General features: G+C 37.1%; 1 protein-coding gene across 3 annotated transcripts in view; it reads right to left on the reverse strand.

Annotated features, from left to right (window-relative positions):
- The window catches only part of METAP1 (methionyl aminopeptidase 1), a 78430-nt gene that overhangs the window by 11954 nt on the left and 42874 nt on the right, over positions 1 to 23602 (reverse strand). For 2 of the 3 annotated variants that reach the window (XM_059664961.1, XM_059664963.1), the window contains 7 exons: positions 21841 to 21892; positions 16433 to 16545; positions 15464 to 15524; positions 10209 to 10300; positions 8555 to 8638; positions 4905 to 5043; positions 2745 to 2876 (listed from right to left, as the gene is read on the reverse strand). In XM_059664961.1, the coding sequence (XP_059520944.1) occupies positions 2745 to 2876; positions 4905 to 5043; positions 8555 to 8638; positions 10209 to 10300; positions 15464 to 15524; positions 16433 to 16545; positions 21841 to 21892 (673 nt within the window). Of the gene's footprint in view, positions 1 to 521; positions 633 to 2744; positions 2877 to 4904; positions 5044 to 8554; positions 8639 to 10208; positions 10301 to 15463; positions 15525 to 16432; positions 16546 to 21840; positions 21893 to 23602 lie in introns of all 3 variants that reach the window. The other variant, XR_009448648.1, reaches the window with a different exon arrangement.

Genomic DNA, 23602 nt, shown 5'->3' on the forward strand with positions numbered 1-23602 from the left:
GAGAATGGAAAACACACTTCTCTCCTTCCCTCAGGTCCAGTGTGCTATTCTATTAAAGTGAGAGGAAGAGATGAGAGGAAAGAGCATCAGGAGAAAAAGGAATGTCCAAAGTAACTTGACTTGTCCTGAGTTTCAGTCTCATCAACTTCTCAAAGAATTACTTCCATAGACGTGGTTCTCAAACTATTCACAGCTGCCTCTGGGGGTAAGGTATAGAAAGGTACTTCTCAAGTGTATATACTTTCTAGTTCATTTAATTTTTATGACTTTTACTTCTGTTTCCATAAAAACCAAAACAAAAGAACTGGTTCTCATTGCTGTGAAGACTCTCCTGGCAGTGAGACCCCTTGCACTGGGCTCTGCCAGACTCCTGGGGAATCCAGCCACGGTTCTGGGTGTCCTCCAACTCCCTAGTCTCCTCCTGTGCCTGATTTCAACTTGAGGTTCAGGTACAACATACCTTGTCCAGCTCATCAAATTTCTGGGCAAAAAGCTCAGGAATCATTTTTATTAACACTTACTTGCTCTTAACCAGATGTTCCAGCTTGACATTTTTGGGGGTGGGAGGTTAATGATTTTGAGGAACCATGCTGACTTTCATAATGATATTCTTGCATTCCCATCAAGCCTTCCTATCAACCCCAGTCAATGGGAAGAAAAGCAAAATTTTAACCCATGTTGGACAGTAGCAAATAAAGAAAATCCCTACTCATCAATAATGAGGGAGAGTGAAAGGGGAAATTCCTCCTTAATTCTCAAAGCAGAGGCAATCCTGGTCCCAAGGGTGCTTGCAGTAGTATCTGTAGATATTTTTGGTTGCCAGAACATGGATTGTGGTACAAATGGCATCTGGTGGGTAGCAACTAGAGATGCTACCTAGCAACCTGCAATACACAAGGCAGGCCCCTCAAACAAAGAATTATCAGATACAAAATGCCATTAATGTGTAGGCTGAGAAACCCTATGAAGAAGGCTAATTTCAACTAATAGTCAAGCTCTCCAGTGGCTCAGCACTACGGTGGGCAGCCAAATTAATGGAAAATAGGACAGACACGACACATACAAAGCACCTTCCTGAGATTAAGCAACCTTTGTTCTTTCCTGGCTACGTTATGATGACTTTGGTTTCTGGTAGTTTCTTTGCAAGTCTTTGTAAAATAAATTTCAGCAGTCTGGTTATTTCAATCAACTCAGAGAATCAAAAAGGATATATTATCTGGCAGAAACCCTAACAATTATTTAAAACTAAAGCTTCCACAAATGAGAAACTAAACGCTCAAGTTCTCATCACACAAAACCACTAGGAGTATTACAGTCCTTTAATAATCAACAGGGGCCCTGGCCGGCTTGGCTCAGTGAATAGAGCAACGGCCTGCGGACTGAAGGGTTGCGGGTTTGATTCCAGTCAAGGGCATATGACGGGGTTGCGGGCTTGATCTCCAGTGGGGGGCATGAAGGAAGCAGCTGATCAATGATTCTCATCATTGATGTTTCTATCTCTCTCTCCCTCTCCCTTCCTCTCTGAAATCAATAAAAAATATATTAAAAAATAATCAACAGCAAATACGTAAAAAGAATACATATTGATACATGAAACGATCACATGCTTTCGTTTTTCATTCCTCCAACTTCACTACATTAGTAAAAATGTCATTATCTCCCATGCATGTTAAATGAACTAAAAACAATAAAGACAATGAATTTCTATTATTAGAGGTAATAGAATTCTGTCCTGTCCAATACTTTGTTGATGACAGAACAGGGTTATTTTATTTTTTGTGGTAGTGGAGTGGGTGTGCAGAAACAGAGATAGAACACTGAACAATAAAGCTGAAATGCTATGGATTTCAACTGAAAATTTATTTGCCCTCAAACTGTCCTGTTTGGTAATGGACTGTTAATATTTGCAACAGGGCCTTTCCTTCTCTTTCCTCACAAGCTATAGCTTAAACAAACCAACAAAATAAACCCTGGATGAATTGTTTGCATGGACAAAGAGAACCTGAGAAAAATCCTACAGAAATACCCCTTTACCCACAGATATTCACTATAGCAAGACATCTAGAAAACACCAAAGTCCAATAAGGAATAGCTGTAGAAATTTTCATATTATGCAATATATAGCCATTAAAAGAATGCAGTAGACTATGCATACAGGTACACGAGCTAATGTGGAAAGATTCCTAAGATACGGTAAGTTAAAAAGTACCAAATTACAGAATACTACAATTATGATTCCATTTATCCTAACTAACCACATACACATAGGGATGAGTGTGTGCGTGGGTGTGTGTGTGTGTTAATGCACAGAGGAGAGAAAAAACTATTAAAAGTAAATACCTCTGGAGAAAAGAGAGATATAAAAAGAGGAGAGACAAGTGCAAAGGAGGACCATTCATTTTTCCCTCATAATCTAGAATCCTGTTTTAGTGTTTTATGAGAACATATATTAAAGAATAAAACATAGGAAAAAATTATACTCAAAACTAACTATCCATACATTCCTCATTTGTCAGCCATAGAAAGATAAAATCACAGAAGAGTCAAAGGATGAGAGGCAATCATTCAGTCCATTCTCATCAAGGGATTCCAAATCATCCTTAAACCATCACTGTGAGAACCCAAAGCTCACTCTTGTAGGACAGAGGCAAGGCTGGCAGGGACAGGAATGCCTCGTGCAATGACGAGTCATTCAAAACCCATCAACACAGGCAGGTCCCACGGTGGCCGGCACTGAGGCTGACCTGCGTCGATGGCTTGCATCAAGCACTCATATGTGGTCTGAACCAGCTTCAGTGCCCCTTCATCCACGTCGCCAACAAAGAACGTCTCGTTCAGGTCCCCGTGATAACCATTGCGATAAAGAGTGATGTCCACTGCAAAAGAATGTGCAAATATAAAGAACACATTTGGTTTTGGTTTTGTCAATCCTCACCCAAGGATATTTTTTCCATTGATTTTTTTTTTTTTTTAAGAGAGAATGAAAGGAAAGGAGGGGTGGGGGGAGAGGGAGGGAGGGAGACAGCAATGTGAGAGAAATGCATTCATTGGTTGCCTTCCGCACATGCCTTGACTGGGGCCAGGGAACGAACCTGCAACCCAGGTACATGCCCTTGACCGGAATTGAACCCTCGACCCTTGGGTATGCAGGCCAACATTCTACCACTGAGCAATACTGGCCAGGGCTTAAGACCACATCTGTTTTTGTTTCAAAATCAAAGTCATTTCTCCAACATGACAGTATCAAGCAGCTTATGAGAAAGATAATTCTGCATTCTCCTATTAGACCCCAATGGATGTACAGTTGCTGCCCGACAGACACTTCTTATCTACAATACAACTGAACTCACTGTGGAGAACAGAGACATGGTCACGCAGCACAAGCCAGACGGTGGGCTTTCATTACTCTTATAGTAGTAACAGATCATTTATGGCAGAAGAAAAATGCATCCAGGATACATTCATGCAAGATCAATAATCTGAGTTAATGATATTAAATGGAAGACTTTGTTACATTTGACATTAAACAGAAAATACTGCTTTAATTTATTCAACCAGTTTTTCCTCCTCTTGGTGAATCAATAAATAGAAAAACTTACCCTACTCTTCACTTATTTTTTAAAAACTCGTTTGCCTTTCGCTTATTTGTGAATATTCATCCTTCTCTTTGTAACAATGTTTAAGAATACAGATTATTGCTCCAGCCGGTCTGGCTCAGTGGGTAGAACGTAGGCTGCGGACCAAAGAGTCCGGGGTTTGATTCCGGTCAAGGACATGTACCTCAGTTGCAGTCTCCTCCCTGGCCCGGGCCCTGGTTGGGGCTCATGCAGGAGGCAACCAATTGATTTGTTTCTCTCACATGGGTATTTCTCTCTGTCTTTCCCTCTCTCTCCCACTCTCTCTAAAAAATCAATGGAAAAATATCCTTGGGTGAGGATTAAAAAAAAAAAAAAAAAGAATACAGATTACTACTACACCATTATAATACACTAAACTTATACTAGAAAGCACCTTCAATGAGTCTTTTTAAACCACGAATTTTCAGTCAGCCCACAATATCACAGTACAGGTGTGTTAGCTCAAGCTTGATACACATATTCCTAAAAAAGCTCACACATCATGCATGTAATAAATGACAGAGTTCATATAACAGGGATGGGCAGGCATCTCACCACCTCTTGAACTTTATGAACAGACACCTAATTAAAGCAATAACAATCCACATAAAAACAGTGCCTCCACTGTCATTCACAGCCAGCATCCCAGTGGGTGCATTCTCTGCAACCTTCCACATGTGGGCTCATGTTTCCTCGCTTGATATGTAGGTCCTTAAAGAGGCTGGATTACTAAAGAGACCAAGTTCATCAACATTAAAAGTACCATCTAGGAGTCTTCAACTTTTTTTTTTAATCTCAGAGGAAAATGTCTGGCAGCTTCTTCCTCTGCACTTGCAACTTCTCAAGAGCTTAACTTCTTAGAAGGAGGGCACTTCTGTAAGATTTCTAGCTTTTATCTTAAGGTTTTCATATATTACTAAGGATTTCTCTTTATCTGTAAGAAAGTCTGAGCTAAGCTCTTCAAAACCATTAGTGAACCAAAAGAAAAAGAAAACTCTCACTTGAATGAACATTACTCCCACATTTCACTGACACCTTTCACCTACTTACCAATCACATGATAATCTGCATTAAAGAAAGACATGCTGTACCGAAGGCATCATACTAGAAGCATCTTAACACCATAAAAAATATTTTCACAGATTTAAGATTTAAAATTTTAAATATAAAAAAGGATAAGTTAAAGACAGAAAGCAAGTGCAGAAAACACAAGTCATTATCAGACACCCACCAAACCTTGTTGTTTCTTTATCGTAGTGACCAAAGTCACACTTACATATTTCTTACCGTTAACAATATCACCTTCTTGCAAGGGCCGTCTGTCTGGAATTCCATGACAGATAACTTCATTCACTGAAGTACAACAAGACTTTGGGAAATTATAATAATTCAATGGAGAAGGATAGCAATTTCTTGCAATACATGCCTATAATAAATTAAAATATAGAGAAAATAATTTGCAATGTGTAATCTTACCCAATTAACCAGATTTTAAATTTAAAAACTGTGGAAGTATTTGTTGTACAGATGCTCTTCAAGGAAAGTTTGCTTAATATTTTATTTTAGAAGAAAAACAGTAGTTGTTACAATAGGGTTTGTGCTTGTCAGACAGACTATAGGCAAAACCAGTCCAAATTCCTGATAATAGCAAAGGAAAAGCAAATTTACATATTACAAATATATACAAATATGAACATTCTAGTGTAGAATTAACTACTTGTGAAAAATGTGTTATTTCAAGTAAAAAGATAATATTTAAGGTAATATTAACATGTACTTTTAATCCTATATAATAAAAGCCTAATATGCTAAGTTGTCCGGTCAACCGGTAGGCCATTCAACCAATCAAAGCATAATATGCTAATGATATGCTAAGGCCGTTCAACTGCTCACTATGACGTGCACTGACCACCGGGGGGCAGACAGTCAATCAGTTGACCAGTCGCTATGATGTGCACTGACCACCAGGGAGCAGTTGACTGGCAGGTTAGCTTGCTGCTAGGGTCTGAGCGAGATGGGCCGGATATGCCCTGGAGACCTTCTGCGGTCCCTCCCCAGCTGACCAACCTCCTGTGTCCCTCTCCGGCCCCGATCGTGTGCTGGTGGGGTCCCTTGGCCTGGCCTGCACCCTCTCACAATCCAGGGGATTTCAGAGAGCCTGTTTTGGCCCGAACCCACAGTTCAGGCCGAGGGACCCCACTGTTGCACTAATTCGTGCACCGGGCCTCTAGTGTAATTATAATTTATTATACAGAATTAGCCTATATACCTATAATCAAAAGATTAATACTTAGTATACCAGGTGTACCAGTTAATAATGCAGATTTATAATCAAAGAAAACACAATAATTTCAAGAGAAACATCAAAAGTGCTTTTTTCAAAGTAATGTCCACCGCTAGCTACACATCTCCCCCATCTTTCAGGTAATTTGTGGATACCATCCCAATAGAACTTTTCTGGTTTTGAGGCAAACTATTCAGAGACCCAAGTGGTAATCTGAAGGAGCAAGGTCTGGTGAATATGGTGGGTGGGTTAATACTTCCTAGGCAAGATCTTTTAACGTGTCTTTAACTGGTTTTGAAGTGTGTGATGGTGCATTATCATGAAGCAAAATTACTTTGCCGTGTCTTCTGGCACATTCTGGTCGTTTTACGATCAAAGTGTAGTTCAAATTGAGTATTTGTTGTCAGTAGCCATCAGTATCAACGGTTTCACCTGGTTTTAAAAGCTCATAACACACCACACCTTCCTGATCCCACCAAACGCAGAGCATTGTCTTCTTTCTGAAGCGATTTGGTCTTGCAGTTGATGCTGATGGTGGACCTGGATCAACCCATGATTTTGTGCGTTTGGGATTCTCAAAATAAATCCACTTTTCACCGCCAGTCACAATTCGATGCAAAAAAGACTTTCGTGCCGCTGAAGCAACATTTTACTGATGACTTTTCGGTTTTCCATTTGTCTTTCATTCAGTTGATGTGGCATGCATTTTCCTTCCTTTAAAATCTTTCCTATTGCTTGTAAACGATCGGAAATCGTTTGCTGAGCAACGTTTAATCTTTCTGCAAGTTGTTTTTGAGTTTGACACGCATCTTCATCCAATAATGCTTATAATTGTTGCTCTTCAAACTTTTTGGTTGACCTGGACATTCTTTGTCTTTTACATCGAAATCATCACTTTTAAAGCATTTAAACCGGCATTCATAAGTATCTTGAGATGGAGCATGTTCACCATAAGCTTCCTGAAGTATATGATAACTTTCAGCAGCACTTTTCTTCAAAATAAAGTAATAAATTAAAATTTCCGCAAATGCTCTTTTTCTGGCACAAAATTCAACATTTTTAAGTATAAATATATCTATGATGTTAACACCTTCAGCAAATTTGACATATGAAGTTTTGAAGCTTGTTGTCAATACAACAAAATAGCATACTTATCAAATCGCATATATATCAACATATATGTAACCCCATCTATTGAAAAAATTCCACATTATTAACCGGTACACCTGGTAATTAAGAAATGTCTAGAGACATTTTAATTACTACATTCATGTGGAACAACAAAGAAACCTCTAAGAAAATGGTCTGGTTTTCCATAACAAGTCCTATTTTACTAAGATATTTTTACCCAGCGGTAGTCACAACATATATAATTTTTCTTTGCACACTACCACACAGTCTTCAGACTAATAATTTTTAAATAGTGGCACACAATAACTTCATTGACAATTACACTATTATTTGAAATTTAAATTATTTCCTCAATTACAAAAAATATCACTCTTTGCCAATAACTACCTATCACTTTGCCTTGCTTAACAATACTATACTTCTATGTTTCTTACAACAGATTCTCGTGACTAAAAACGCCAACGCCATCACAGGTTGTGTAACCATAGGAAGTTAACCTCTCTGTCTCACTTTCCTTACCTATACAATGGAGATGCTAGCAGCATCTATCTCGTGGAGTTGTTGAGGGTATTAAGTGAGTGAGTAAAAGAAGCACGTGAAAGAGCACCTGCCCACAGGAGGACGCAAGGTGATATTACTGCACACTACGTATTTTATCACATATGGAACAATAACCAAAAGTCAGGGTTTATAAAATTCTGAATATGTTTTTAAAAACATTTTTATGCTCAATACACATTGTCAAATTTCCTTTCAAAAGTGTTGTCCCAATTTACAATCATACCACCACATTTCATCATCCCCAAATAGGTGGTGGATATAAGCATTTTAAAAAATACTTAATAATATAGTAGAGCTTCATGATTTGCATTTGTTTGATGACCAGAGAAAATTAGTTTTCCAGGTGATTTCTTAACTAGTTTATTGCTCTTCTTTTGTGAACCATTTATTCATAAAATGTGTACACTCATCTACTGTAGGGTCTATATCATATTTACTACAAATACAGGGTGGGGCAAAAGTAGGTTTATAGCTATTCGTATGGAAAATAATACAATAAGTAATAAATAATACAAGAATAAACTGTGTTTTGTCTATTTACAACTATAACCCTACTTTTGCCCCATACTGTGTCTGGTCTATCTACTGCCTTGTTATTGTGGGTATGAAAGGGAATATTTTTTCCACTAATCTAGTTTCAGAACTTGTATTCTTTTTATTTCAGAGTATTTGATGTATGTAGTGGCATGATTTAGTTCAAGCACCAATAAATTAATCATTTTATAAAAGCTAAACTAAAATGTTATGAAATGTGAGGTTTCAGAAACAAGGTATTTCACAGACACTTAAAGATGGAAATAATGACTGCTGAATATTTTCCACATTTAAAACAAAGTAAAAATTTGCTTTTAAATTAACATAGCCAAGTTACTTTAGACATTCAGAACTTAAGTTTAATTTTTAGTAGTCTAAAACATTAAATAATGCAAAACATTTTCAAACATAAAAGTAAAATCCTTACTAAGTGCACAGCATGATCTATTTCTTCAGTAGTTACACCTGGCTTAATCATCCCAGCAGCAATGTCCAGGACTTCTCTAGCAAGCTGTAAAAGAGAAACCCTTATTACATTTCAGAAGAAAGAAAATAAAAACAGAAATCTGTACCTTCTGCCCTATCACAGATTTTGTGAAGATTCATAAAGTGCACCTCGCCTTAAAGGTTATAATCCTGCATGTTTCACGTGCTCCATTTTAAAACCATTTGTATTTCTAATGCCCATCAATACACATGTGTGTAAATACATAAATAAAATTGGGCTAGCTAGTAAATAGCTTAATAAGTAAATCTGACTGATTTCTATGTGAAAAAGCACATGTTAAGTAGTCTACACAATGATCAACTGGTAGAGATTGAGTCCTGTCATATTTCTGTAATGGGGAAGAAAAGGGAAGTAAAAGAATAGATGATTTCCTTCAAAGAATCACAGCACATAAGTGATGGAAACAAAATTTCTCCAGATTATCAAAGAAAATCAGTATCCAATCACTTTTAAACACTGAATAAAAACTTTAAGGATCATTTCTAAATCAACAATATCACCCTAGCCGGTTTGGTCAGTGATTAGAGCATTGGCCTACGGACTTAAGAGTCACGATCCTGGTCAAGGCAATGTATTTCAGGTTGCAGCCTTGATCCCCCAGCCCGTTTGGAGTGTGAGTGGGGGGGCAACCAATCAATGTGTCTCTCTCACATCAATGTTTCTCTCTCTGTCTTTCCCCTTCAGTTCCACTCTCTCTAAAAATCAATGGAAAAAAATATCCTCAAGTGAGGATTAAATAAACAACAAACAAACAATAGCAATTCTTCCTTTTTTCTTTAGAAAAATGTGAACATGTGACTTCACTTAATAATTATCAGCCTAAATCCTACACTGCATCGGTATTTCACAATAGGATGTTTAGCTGAACTTTAAGCCTTTAACTCTGCTCTAAGTTATAATGACTTGTGAAAATAAGATGACAAAATGTCACAAAAACTAGATTCTTTAAAAATATAAGGGATAACAGAAATAGACTCTCAACTGAATATATACTTCCTGCCATATTAATTTTCAAATAGATTATTTAAGCAGATAACAGCTGTTGTACAGAACTATATACTAACAATCCTATCTAATAAAGAGCTAATATGCAAATGGTCATCATGCCCTCATGCCATCACAATCCATCACCAGGAGGCTGCATGCGCAGCGGGCAGGAACTTGACGTTGCATGTGTGTGGCACAGAGGTGGGTCCCAGTAGCTCCGCGTGGTGAGGCCTGGGGGTCCTGCGGCTCCACGCTGCGTGGAGGCAGGACCCCGTCTCCGGCCTACCTCTTTGGGGCAATCCATCAAGGAGCCCCAGATGAGTGGGAGGGGCTTACATCTTTGGGGTGACCAAGCATGGGGCTCCCACACTGTGGAAGGCCACAGGCCAGGCTAGGGGATCCCCCCCCCCCCGCATAAGTGCATGAATTTCGTGCACCAGGCCTCTAGTAGTTTAATAAAAAGCAAGTATGGCTAGTCAAAGCCTTACTATCGAGCACGTCCACCCTTTGTAATTCAGCAAGTCACTGCCTTCCTGTCTAGTAACTGCTGAAACATGCTCTAATCCATGAGGTAAAAAACTCTTACCCTACATACGAGTCGCATCCCTTCTATATCTTCCGCTGAGAGTAATTTAATTTGAGAAGTACCCTTAAGAGCTTGTTCAGATTCAGACATTCCTGAAAAGGAAAATCAGTAAATAAAGCCAAATGAAAGGGAAGATATAGTATTAGGCATAATTATCTCCCTGATGACATAATAATAGTCAAGTTTCACTATTTCATGTATTTCATAATTTAGGAGGATCCCGGTTGGATTTTTTTGAAAAAATATTTTCAACATGAAAAAAAAATTTGCTAAGTAAACTGAAGGGCGAATTCTAAAGAAGAAATTTACAGATCTATGAGAATTCAGTCAATATGGAGTACTTATTACGTAACAGGCAGTGTGCTAGTAAAGGTTAGTAAATTATTCACATTTGAATAGTACCACACAATTTACAAACTGCTTTCATGACCATCATCTAATAAGGAAACTATATACTGACAACTGATGAGTCAATTATACACATTAATTTTTTTTAATAGGAACCGAAGTCAGTGTTTTTCAAACTGCTGTTTGTGATCCATAAAGTAAATAAATGGAATAGGAAATAATAGATTATATTATATAGGGTAGGGGTAAGTACTGTTATGAAATGGTTGTTAATTTACACACACACACACACACACACACACACACACAACACATACACATGCCTATATACAGATCGTATTATAAAATATATTTCTCACTTTGGGTTACAGTAAAAAGTATTAAAAAAATACTTGAAAAATATTGCTCTAAGAATCTTCATTAATAAAATTACCTAAACTCAAATTATTCATATATTTAAAAATATTAGACCCAGTATAATAATTATTTCAAAATCTGACAAAAATAATATAACAAACCATAAACTAATATTTTTAAATAAATGTGGACAGCCCTGACTGATTTGACTCAGTGGATAGAGCGTCGGCCTGTGGACTGAAGGTTCCCAGGTTCGATTCTGGTCAAGGGCATGTACCATGGTTGCGGGCACATTCCCAGTAGGGGGTGTGCAGGGGGCAGCTGATCAATGTTTCTCTCTCATCGATGTTTCTAGCTCTCTATCCCTCTCCCTTCCTCTCTGTAAAAAATCAATAAAATATATTTAAAAAAATAAATGCTTTATCAATAAAAAATAGTAATAATAATAAATGTGGATATAAAAATCCCAACTAAAATATTATTAAACAGAATCCAAAATACATATAATACCCCATGACATAAGTGGAAAAACACATTAACAAATCTATTAATATAATTCCTCACAGACATAAATTAAGGAAGGAAAACTAAATGATCATCTAGAAAGATAATTCTGATAACATGGTCAGCATGACAAATATAAATCTCAAGCCAACAACCCATATCATGGAATGCCCGCTTCAGCACCACTATTTAACATTGTTCTGACAGTAGTAGTAGGTATGTTAAACAAGAAAAAGAAATAAGACATATTAAATTAGAAAGAAAAGGACAAAATTTTTATCAATTTCAGATATGATTATATAATCATATCCCTAAAATAAGGGGACACCTGGTGAATGACTAGAAATAATAATTTAGCAAGTTGGCAGCTTGTAAATTAAATATGTCAAAATCAATAGCTTGCCCATATACAAACAATGAGCTAGAAAATATAGAAGATACTATTTACAAGAACAACTAAAAAAGATAAAATATCCAGAAATTAACTTAATGCAAGACCTAATGAAGAAAGTTTTAAAATACCACTGAGTTAGATAGACTTAAATAGAAAAACATACCCTGATCTTGGATAGGAAGACTCAATATTGTAAAGGTGTCAATTCTTCCAAAATTAGTCTATAAATTTAATACTATCCCACTTAAAAAATGGCAACAGGATATTTTGGGGACAAGCTAATTCCAAATTTCACATGGAAAAACAAACATGCAAGAATAGCCAGGAAAATTCTGAAAAAGAGGAAAGGTGGGGGCAACAAGGCCTACCAAATATTAAACCATTATATAGCTATAATAATTAAGAGTTTGGCAATGGCACATGATTAGACAAATGGGTTAATGAGACAGAACAGAATCCAAAAACAGACTCAAAGACTTGTGAGAATTTAATATAATTGTATAGGCAGCATTTTAAATTAGACCAAAAAAAGGACTGATATTTTAAATAATTAATGGTGTGACGACAACCAGATATTTTTCAAGGGAAAAATAAAGTTATATTTGTATTTAATCCCTAATAATAAATAAAAATGCTATCACACATAAAAAGAGTGAAGACATAAAAATAGTGGAAGAAACAAAATGGGAAAATCTATATTAATAAAAGGATAATATGCTAATTAGTCCGGTCATCCTTCCAGATGAAGCTGGGGCTGCAAGGGAAGCCCGGGTCCCGGGTGCCAGAGGGAAGCCAGTGCAGGCAGCAGGATACGGAAGGCCTACTCTTGAACAAATTTCATGCATAGGGCCTCTAGTCATTTTATAATAATCTCTGAATCAAAAAAGTCTTCCTAAGTAATTAAGCTATAAACACCTCAAAGAAAACACTGATAAATTTTATTACAGAAAAATGTTGACAGTTTGCCATAAATGTAATGCTATAAACAAAGACAAAATGTTCAATTGGGAAAAACCTTTTATAGAACACACATCAAAGGATTATTTTCCTTAGTAGAAAAAAAACACTTATAAATCAGTATGGAAAAAAACTAGTAACCTAATTGGGAAAGGGCTAAGATGAATAAACAGATGTATAAAAAGATGTTCAATCTTCTTCATAATTTAAAAATACAAATTAACACAAAATATCATCTTTCAGATTAGCACAATTCATATAGTTTGAAAACACTCTATGTTAGGGAAGATAAGGAAAAAAAGACTCCTATATGATTTTTAATAAAAATGACAACTGGCAAAATTGCTAAAATTTGTTATAGCTCTCAAAATAAAAAAATACATGTATTCCCTTATCTAGGTGTTTTACTTTAGGCAACTGACATACAGAAATACTCTCACATGCAAGAATAGTTACTACAGTCAAACAAGTAAAAACCTGGAAGTAATCTAAACATACATTAGTAAGAGGAGCCTGGTTTAATAAATTATGATGTATCCACATAATGAAATAGTTGTCATTAAAAAAAAATATTTATAAGATCTATTAAGAGAATAAAACAAGGTGAAAATAAAAAAGAATAAAGCATGGTGAAAAGCTGTACAGAGTTCGGTCCTACTGTGTATAATTGGGGTGAGGGGCTAATGTGCATACACATGTAAAAGATCTCTGGAGCCCTAGCCGGCTTGGCTCAGTGGATAGAGTGTCAGCCTGCGGACTGAAGGGTTCTGGGTTCGATTCCGGCCAAGGGCCATGCCTGGGTTGTGGGCTCGATCCCCAGTGTGGGGTGTGCAGGAGGCAGCCAATCAATGATTCTCTCTCATCATTGATGTTTCTCTCTCTCTTTCTCCCTTCCTCTCTGAAATCAATAAAGAAATATATTAAAAAAAAAAAAAAAGATCTCTGGAAAGTTTTGCAAGAAACTGTTAATAGTGATTCAACCTCTGGGGAGTAGGACTTACTTTTCACTATGTAACATTTTATCCTATCAGAATTTACCACGTCTATGTTGATTTTAAAACTACATTAAGCCCTGATTGGTTTGGCTCAGTGGATAGAGCGTCAGCCTGCGGAGTGAAGGGTCCCAGGTTCGATTCCAGTCAAGGGCATGTACCTTGGTTGCAGGCACATCCCCAATAGGGGGTGTGCAGGAGGCAACTGATCAATGTTTCTCTCTCATTGATGTTTCTAACTCTCTATCCCTCTCCCTTCCTCTCTGTAAAAAATCAATAAAATATATTGGGGGGGGAAAAACCACATTAAAAAATATTAAATAGCCCTAGCTGGTTTGGCTCAATACAGCAAGTGTCGGCCTGTGGACAAAGGGTCCCAGGTTCAATTCTGGTCAAGGGCACATGCCCCGGTTGCAGGCTCGATCCCCAGTGGGAGGGTGTGCAAGAGGCAGCCAATCAATTATTCTCTCTCATCATTGACATTTCTATCTCTCCCACCTTCTCCCTTCCTCTCTGGAATCAATAAAAGATATTAATATACATATATATGTATATGTGTGTGTGTATATGTATATGTGTGTGTGTGTGTGTGTGTGTGTGTGTGTGTGTGTATATAAAAATACAGCCTGGCTGGTGTGGCTCAATAGTTGAGCGTCGACCCATGAACCAGGACAGGGCACATGCCTGGGTTACAGTCTCGATCCCCAGCAGGAGGCAGCCGATCAATGATTCTCTCTCATCACTGATGTTTCTAATCTCTCTCCCTCTCCCTTCCTCTCTATGAAATCAATAAGAAAACCTATTTTTAAAAAATATTAAACACAGACTAATGATCTTATACATCTCAAGAGCTATCTATCATTCAGACTATCTTTTCCTTCAATGTATCTGAAATAGTGAAGTTTAAGTTTTTAAATTATATTCATAAAAATGTAATATGGTTTGCCACTTCTTAGAGAACAAAGGCAACTTAACAGATTAAACCACAAGAAAATGAATATTCAACCAGTTTTGACATGCAAAACCAGTAATTTCATATAATCCACTTAAGTTATGCCTACAGGCCCTACAATCAGAGACTGCTCCACTTGCGCTACAAATTACCTATCTTCTCTGGGTCTCTCACCATCATTATCTATAAAATGGAGAAGACAACAGAATCCACCCCAGGAGTAACACATGAGAACTTAGCATAGTACCTGACATATAGTTATGAACAAATATCACTTACAGAATCATCGTCAGTACTACTGTAATCATTGCCATTAATACTAGGTTCTATTACTTCTACAGACCAGTCTTTAGTTAGGCATTCATTTGAGGCCTCCACAATCTGTTTTTATCTAAATACGTTTTATTTAATTAAAGTATAGAACATGTTAAATCAAAATGTTTTTTTAAAATCTAGAATTCGATATAAAAACACAAAATTCAATATTATGTTGAATGTAGTCTTAATATCTAAACATTATTTTCAGAATTGGGTAGATTTCTTGGAAGAGTCTTTAATTTTCTCAAATGTTCTAGTGTGTCTTTAAAGCTATGTTTACATTTACTAGAAATCCAGAGCTAAAACAAAAACAAAAAAACAAACAAAAAGAAATCCAGCACTGAAAAATTTTCCAAAGAAAAGCACTCCTTTCTTTGCAGTGGTCATCAGGCTCACAAGCTGAAAACTGAGGAATCAGCACCGCAAAACTCACCTAAAGGATGATCAGCATAATCTGGTCTTTGAATATAACTTGGCACGGGCCTGGTTGGCATCTAAAAACATCGAAAGATATGTTAGTTAAAACCAATTCAAATCTGAAAGCAATTATCACTATTAAAATTTACTAACAAAGGAAATAAAAGTGAGGAAAACACTAAAAAGTTCATTCATTTCATTTAAATGAAAAAAGTTTTAAATGACACCTCAATTATCACAATATATCTTTTTCATGAAGATTAAGCTTCATTTTCCTAGTGCTAATGCCACTTAAATATCCTAAGAGGGGTGGGTGGCCAGGGCCATTAAGGATTTAACATCACAAGCAGACAAGGTTCCCATGTTGTTCCGAACAAGCTGGCAAACCATCAACAACAATAAATTATATCGCTAAGTAAATATACACCATTATGTTCATTATTATCTCTGGGAGCTAGGATTAAAAAGATGTTCTTATGTTGTTGATATTTGCCCCAAATTTTTAAAGATGTATTCTTTTTATAAAAAAATCAGTAAAAAATTTTTAAGTATTTGTGGATGACAAATAGATTTCAAATTAAATGGATTCCTATGTTAACGTGCTGAAGCCCATCTGACAAGAACATAGGAAGGAGTGGGAGTGGCAGGAAAGCCCTATCAAAATTAAGGTAGAACTATATCACGTTAAACAATTTTAGAAAGGTAGCAATATTCGCTACCACCACGCCAGCCAGAAAATATCTATCTACCATTTTCTTTTTTAAGATTAAAGAAATTTTAATCCTTTCACCTAAAAATTTTTTCTTCTTCCATAATAGCCAATTATCCCTATTAACTTCTAAAAAATGTTCCATAAAAAGAGCTAGAATGTGAACTTAATCCTGATGATATAATTCATAATTGGAATACAACTTACAGGTATCATTTTTAGTAAACTGAAAATTGGTTTTAAGAACGTTAAGTGTTTATTACCTTATTTACTCACCAGTGGATAATGTGGTCGGAGTTTGCCCGTGTACCGATAACCTGCCCATGGGTCAGTGTTAATATCACCTTCTAGACTCCAGGAAGACAATTCCCGCTTTGCCTTTTCATCTTCTACGTGATAAATGGATGAGAGAAAAAGAGAGGAAGAAATGCTTCAGTGTCAAACTACTGAGCAGCAGCATTCTTTAACTGTAACTTGTGTGAACGCCACACCAAAGAGTATACAGGTACAAAAACCCAGCAAATTCCCGCCTTAGCCTATATCACCAAAGCTATTGTTTTCTTGCTATGTTTACAACCCTATGATACCTCAAAGATCTGCGTGTCTTGTGAGAAAAAGCCTAAGCTAAACATATTGTAAGTTTTTATACATTATTGACTAGGAACAGCTCATAGTAGAATTCCTTTCCTCAAGCAAATGCTAAATGTATACTTTCTACAAGATCAATTTATAGAAAGCCCATTTTGAAGTATAAAGTCTGAGCCAAGGCAATATTTCAAATTCCTTTAAAAAATTTATAAGCATCATTTGCCTTTTTTCAGTAAGGGGGTAACAGAATAAATTAGAAAAAGGTAAAGATAAGGGGAGGGAATAATCAGTAGAAAATTACTGAAACCTCAGTAGAAAAATTTTAAGAATCACACACACACACCCTTACCAGGTTAAAGTTATTAATACATAATTTTGCATTAGTGAAATATACCTAAGACTCATTTTCACACAGACAGACCAGCCCCTCTATGGTATCTCACATCAGCAAACTGACTACACCTCCATCTACAATGTAAAAAAACAACAACACTAAATAGACCTTGAATAGCAGGAATTAAATCCCTCAGAGTGTCAACCTACATACTTCCCAAGGCACACCCTTCTTTTCTTGATTACTGCCATGCTATCACAAGTTTTGAAAGTCAGGCTTTAGATAATTTTAGAAGTGTATGAGAAAAATAAAACTCCCCCTTTACAAAATATATTTAAAGTACAAAATGGGGAAGAAAAAATGAAATCATACCATATTAAGCTAATGAGGAATGGTGAAATTGATGAAGTTGGTCAAAAGATACAAAATTCTAGTTATAAGAAATATGTTCTAGCGATGGAATGTACAGCATGGTGACTAAAGTCAACAAAAATATAATCCAGTCAAATTTCCTCATTTTACAGATGAGGAAACTGGGGAAGGGTTCCAGTAGCCAATCCATTCACATTACTCTGGAAGATAATACAATGATAATATTACATATAAAGTAAAGAAACAGAAAAGAATGAGAATGGAAAAAAACAAAAGAAAAGCTCTACTGTGCTACTGAATTTTAAATATCTTTCTCACGGAAGGAATTGAAGAAAGCCACGGTGAACGTTAATGTCAATAGGAAAACTATCTCTCACCCCAGGACAAAACTGGACTGCATTCATTGCCTCAGGGTCAAACATTACAGAAATATTTAGAGATGCAGGCCCACTGATGCCTGCTTCAGCTATGAAGAGCATCAAGTGCTTTTGTCTGGAATATGAACTGCAATAACCATTTCCACCTGAAACCTAGGGCAGAATAACAAGATGCAGGCTTTTGTTTTAACATACTCCTGTGGAGGCAGCAAGGAAAAAGAAAGATATAAAATCTTTCAAAGCTTCCAGCTGACCTGCATTCCAAGTTTTCCACAATCTATTTTCAAAAGAGAATTAAAAGCAGACTTCAAACAAATAATACATATAACCAAAAGATTCCTAGATGAGATTGAAATCTGGCAAGTTCTTTTTGAATAATTTACTTAGGAAAACATCCACTTCAAAAGTCAGTTCATTTACATTTTAGGGTCAGTCTGAGCTGAGGCCTAAGTGCTAGACACATAATGGACACCTAATTCAGCTGAATTGGATTTGGGATCGGTAACAAAATTGTAAACTAAGTGATCTTTTTCAAAAAGCTGTGAAAGCACAGAACAGTGTAAATAATACCTGAAAGCTGAGTCTCACACACACATCTGGATGCAACAGGACCAAGTAAGAGGACCTGTTCCGTCCACAGTCTGGTTCAAAGTACATCATATCTAGGCTTTAGTCTTTAAAAGGTTCTGTGCAGGCTGCCTCCTCTGGTCAGCTGACACAACATGACTGCCTATACCTAAGCTTTGCATAAGATAGGGTCATCTGATCACAATTCTGACTCAGTTCTTCAAGAAATGACTATTAAGTAGCTGTGCAGCACTTACTATGCACTGTACGTACGCTAAGCATTTTACATGGATTTATTTAATCCTCACAACAGACAAAATTTCAGCATTTTGAAGGTGAGGCTCAAAGTAATGTATGCTCGCAAGTCTTTGGTGGAATCAATTCTGAAACATTACATAAAACCTTCACTCTGCAATCCAAAACTCAAGCTCTAGTTTTGAGGGTAGAGGAGTGATTATTTAGATTTGGTTTGTTGTTGTTTTTTCAAAGGAATTTTTACAGCATTTTTTGGGCTGCTCAAAAGACATCTATCAAATGCTTCCACCTCTTACTTTAAGAAATGGGAGACAAGCACACTGAATAAATCAGTGATACATAAAAAGAATATCCTAATATATAAAAACCCAGGGGCTGTCATGACTGAAACAACCGGACGGATGACTGAACAGCAGGCAGCATGGGCTGACCAGGCCGGCAGGGGTTGGGGGCAGTTGGGGGGTGACCAGGCCGGCAGCGGGGGAAGTTAGGGGTGATCAGGCAGGCAGGCAGGTGAGCACTCAGGAGTCAGCAGTCCTGGATTATGAGAGGGATGTCCTGGATTGGAGAGGGTGCAGGCTGGGCTGAGGGACACACCCCGCCCCATGCACGAATTTTGTGCACCAGGCCTCAAGTAGAAAAAGAGAGTATTAAGATGTGAAACGCTACTATGTCCACTCTGGCAGGAAATACGGCATAGGAAATATGCACCCAAGCTTCAGCACTGTGTGCCTTTAAGGGCTTTGTAATCTAGCTGGTCCTTACTATCACACACAAAAAATAAGTCCTGGGCCTAGCTGGTTTGCTCAGTGGATAGAGTGCTGGCCTGCAGACTGTAGGGTCCTGGATTCGATTCCAATCAAGGGCACATGCCTGGCTGTGGGCTTGATCCCCAGTAGGGGGTGTGCAGGAGGCAGCTGATCAATGATTGTCTCTCATCATTGATGTTCCTATCTCTCTCTCCCTTCCTCTCTGAAATCAATAAAAATATATTTTAAAAATAAATTAAAAAATATATTTTTAAAAAGTCCTGTCCTTGAATCATTTATTTAATTCATACTTGAAATTTTCCTAAGGCCTGATTAGCTTCTGCAATCAAGAGAACCCCAGGTCTGTATGGTTTCACTGGTGAATTCTACTAAACATTTAAGGGAGAAATAACACCAATTTGACATAATCTTTTCCAGAAAACAGAAGAGGAGGAAACACTTTGAATTTTATTGGCAATAAAATTACTCTAATGCCAAAACCAATCAAAGATATTAAAAGCAAATTACAGAAATATCCCATATGAACAAACATATAAATCAGGCATCCTTAATTAGAGATCAGTACACACTACACCTTAAAAAAAAAAAAGGAAAAAGGCCTAAGCAGTCATCTCATGACATGACCTACTTGATATCTTATCTCACTATTGTTTCTTGGAATAAGTTGCTATGTTTTATGATGCCCTGTTCCTTCCTAACCCAATATTCTTTCCCCCTAATTCCTTTCCCAATAATCTTAGTTCCAACGAGGACCCTTCCCCAGACATTCCCTCCTCTAGGACTGTCATCCTCGGCAGTGTTGTTGGGATCAATTTATTAGGGAGAAGATACATGGCTAGCCAGCTGAGGGTTGCCTCTATCCAACACAGCTCAAAGGGATCAAGAATATTAGACTCACCACTGAAGAAAATCATCCGAAAAGATCCAAGAGGGCATCACACTAAACACTGTGGTACGAGTAAAAACCCAAATGGCCTCAGTTCAATGCAGTTAATAATTATGTTATTTTCACTTTGGGCACATCAGTGGTTTAATTCTCTTGTAGGATAGGTTTTAATGAAATAATTCACCCTTGGGAATCCAGGATTGAAGAAAGAGGCACATTTCAGTTAGTTAACAAATGCCTGGGGTAGAGACTCATTCTAAGCTCTTTTACTAACGTACTGTTTCACCTCAACTCTTCACTCACCTATGCTTTAACCTCCTGATTATAAAATATTAATAACTGCCTTAAAGAGCTCTAAAATACCAAACACAGTAGAAATACAGCATTTTATCTATGAGTGAATAAAACTAAATGGCATTACTTAAAATCAATCTCTATATTTGATTTGAGGTAACAAATTCTGCCTTTTATGCTTTGAGAAAGTCATTTATTCACAATCAGCTTTCCTCCTCTCTAACCACATTTCCTCCCACAATAGTCTAACATTTCCATTAAATGTAGACTTCACTTTACACAAGCACAGAAAATATCTTTTTAAACTGTTGATATAAAACAATCTACCAAACTTTATTAAATCAACAAATTCCTAAAATATATATATATATTGTGTGTGTATACACACACACACACACACACACACACACACACGCACGCACACACGCACACACACAAAGAGATAAATAATAAAAAAAAATACCAAGGTCAGTAAAAAACCCTTATATGGAGGACCATGTGCTGTCTGGCAAGCGTTCATCTATCAGGATAGCAATGCCATAAGAACAGAAACCCCCTGCCAATTTTCAAGTAATTGTGATGGGTTGTCTGTCTTAAGCCAGCCACACTAATGACATGAATTTACAAGATGAATGGCCAGAGCAGGAAAGGCCATTTCAATCAGAGACACATCGCGGTGGTGACAGCAATAGCTAAAGCAAGCAGCCAATAGTTTCACTTTGTGGTGTCTCACAAAATAACTTCAAAAGAGCAAAGTAAACATCAAACTGGAAGTAATAACATTACATGACCAAAAAACCTAAAGTAATAGGCTTTTGAGTAGAAAAGCTATCAAAATTCAAACTAAACAAAACCAAGAGATCAGGCTAAATGAAGCCAGATAGCTCATGTGTCCCAGCCCACAATAAGCAAACATTTCTAGCAAAGGAAAGACAGTGCCAAAAGATTAGACCTTCTCAGGTATTGCTCAAGTAAGGTCCGTCTATCCCAGCAACCATTCATGTTTTCATGTCACATGTCATACAATAATATCAACAAAGATATTACTCAGCCACATTTTTTACATGATAACACATCATAAAGAATAAACAATATGTTCAAATTCTAGCTTTTGAATTATACTTAGAATATTCAAATATGCATTTTCTGAATATTCCAACATACACTTTCAAAACAGGAAGAATTTTCGCAAGAAAGCCACTTCGAAGACATACGGTGTAGAGATGTGTGATTTCACTTACTTGCTTTCTTATGTAGTAACTTGTGAGTAGCCCAACTTCCTTTAAAACATTCCTAAAAGAGCAAACATGAAAATTAGTGTCAGGCCTTCCTTAATTAGAAACATCTTTTTTTTTTTTTTAATATATTTTATTGATTTTTTACAGAGAAGAAGGGAGAGGGATAGAGAGTTAGAAACATCGATGAGAGAGATCAATCAGCTGCCTCCTGCACGCCCCCCAGTGGGGATGTGCCCACAACCAAGATACACGCCCTTGACCGGAACTGAACCTGGGACCCTTCAGTCCACAGGCCGACGCTCTATCCACTGAGCCAAACTGGTTCGGCAATTAGAAACATCTTAAGGAACATTGTACATAAGAAAGGTTTATTGGAAATTTCATTTACAAAAAAGAAATCTTTGACTTCACTAAATATTGAGAAAAGCTTAAGAAATGATATCTGCTTAAAAATTTATTTCAAAAAGCAACCTAAACTCTAAATTACTTCAAATAAGCAAGAAACATTAGTCTATATTGTAAATAGTAGTCACAGTTACATTTTGAAGTATTTTAAAATAATTTAGGGACAAAATCATAAGACAATCATAAGACAAGGAAAATGTTGCATTATTTATAGAAGTTTGATTTTCAGTCATACCCACTTTGTGAACGATGTGCTGACAGCCCTACTAGACTGAACTTCATGAAGGAAGGGACCACGTTGAGCTTACCAACATGTCCCCAGAGCTAAGCAGAGAGCCTAGCACATGGTAGTACTTGCTGATTGGACAAACAGATGAATGACTAGAAAGACTAAGCTTTTCACTAAGGAAAATAGGTTCAGATAACGTATGTCAGACACCAGCAAGAATTACTGAACTGGAAAAATGAGTTCAAGTAATAAATTGAATTAAAATAACGAACTCAAGCAATAAATTAGAAAAATGATTCAATCATATATATTACTTATGCTTTGGTTTTCAGAGTCTCTCTTTCAAAGAATTTAAAATACAGCAGTTGCCCTTATTAGTTTCACTTTCCACGCTTTCCGTTACCTGCAGTCAGTTGCAGCTCAAAAATATTAAATGAAAAGTTCCAGAAATAAACCATTTTATTTATTTTTAAATATGTTTTTAGTGATTTCAGAAAGAGTGGGAGAGGGAGGGAGAGAGAGACAGAAACATCAAAGACGAGAGAGAATAATCAATTGGTTGCCTCCTGCCGCTCCACACTGGGGATCAAGCCCGCAACCCCGGCATGTGCCCTGACCAGGAATCAAACTATGACTTCCTGGTTCATAGGTTGATGTTCAACCACTGAGCCACTCCAGCCAGGCCAATGTGTACATTTTAAAGTAAGTGTGCTCCATTCTGAGTAGCGTGCTGAAATCTTGCGCAGTCCCACCCCAGACATGAATCATAGCCACACTGAATATATACACTGCCCGCCTATTAATGACTTAGTAGCTGTCTCAGTTGTCAGACTGACTCACAGTATTGCAGTGCTTCTGTCAAGTAACCCTTATTTTACTTACTGGTAACAATGGCCCCAAAGCGCCGAAACCGGTTTGGCTCAGTGGATAGAGCACCGGCCTGCGGACTGAAAGGTCCCAGGTTCTATTCCGGTCAAGGGCATGTACCTGGGTTGCGGACATATCCCCAGTGGGAGATGTGCAGGAGGCAGCTGATCGATGTTTCTCTCTCATCGATGTTTCTAACTCTCTATCTCTCTCCCTTCCTCTCTGTAAAAAAATCAATAAAATATATATAAAAAAAAAATGGCC

The sequence above is a fragment of the Myotis daubentonii genome, chromosome 1 (assembly GCF_963259705.1).
Source record: "Myotis daubentonii chromosome 1, mMyoDau2.1, whole genome shotgun sequence".
Taxonomy (NCBI): domain Eukaryota; kingdom Metazoa; phylum Chordata; class Mammalia; order Chiroptera; family Vespertilionidae; genus Myotis; species Myotis daubentonii.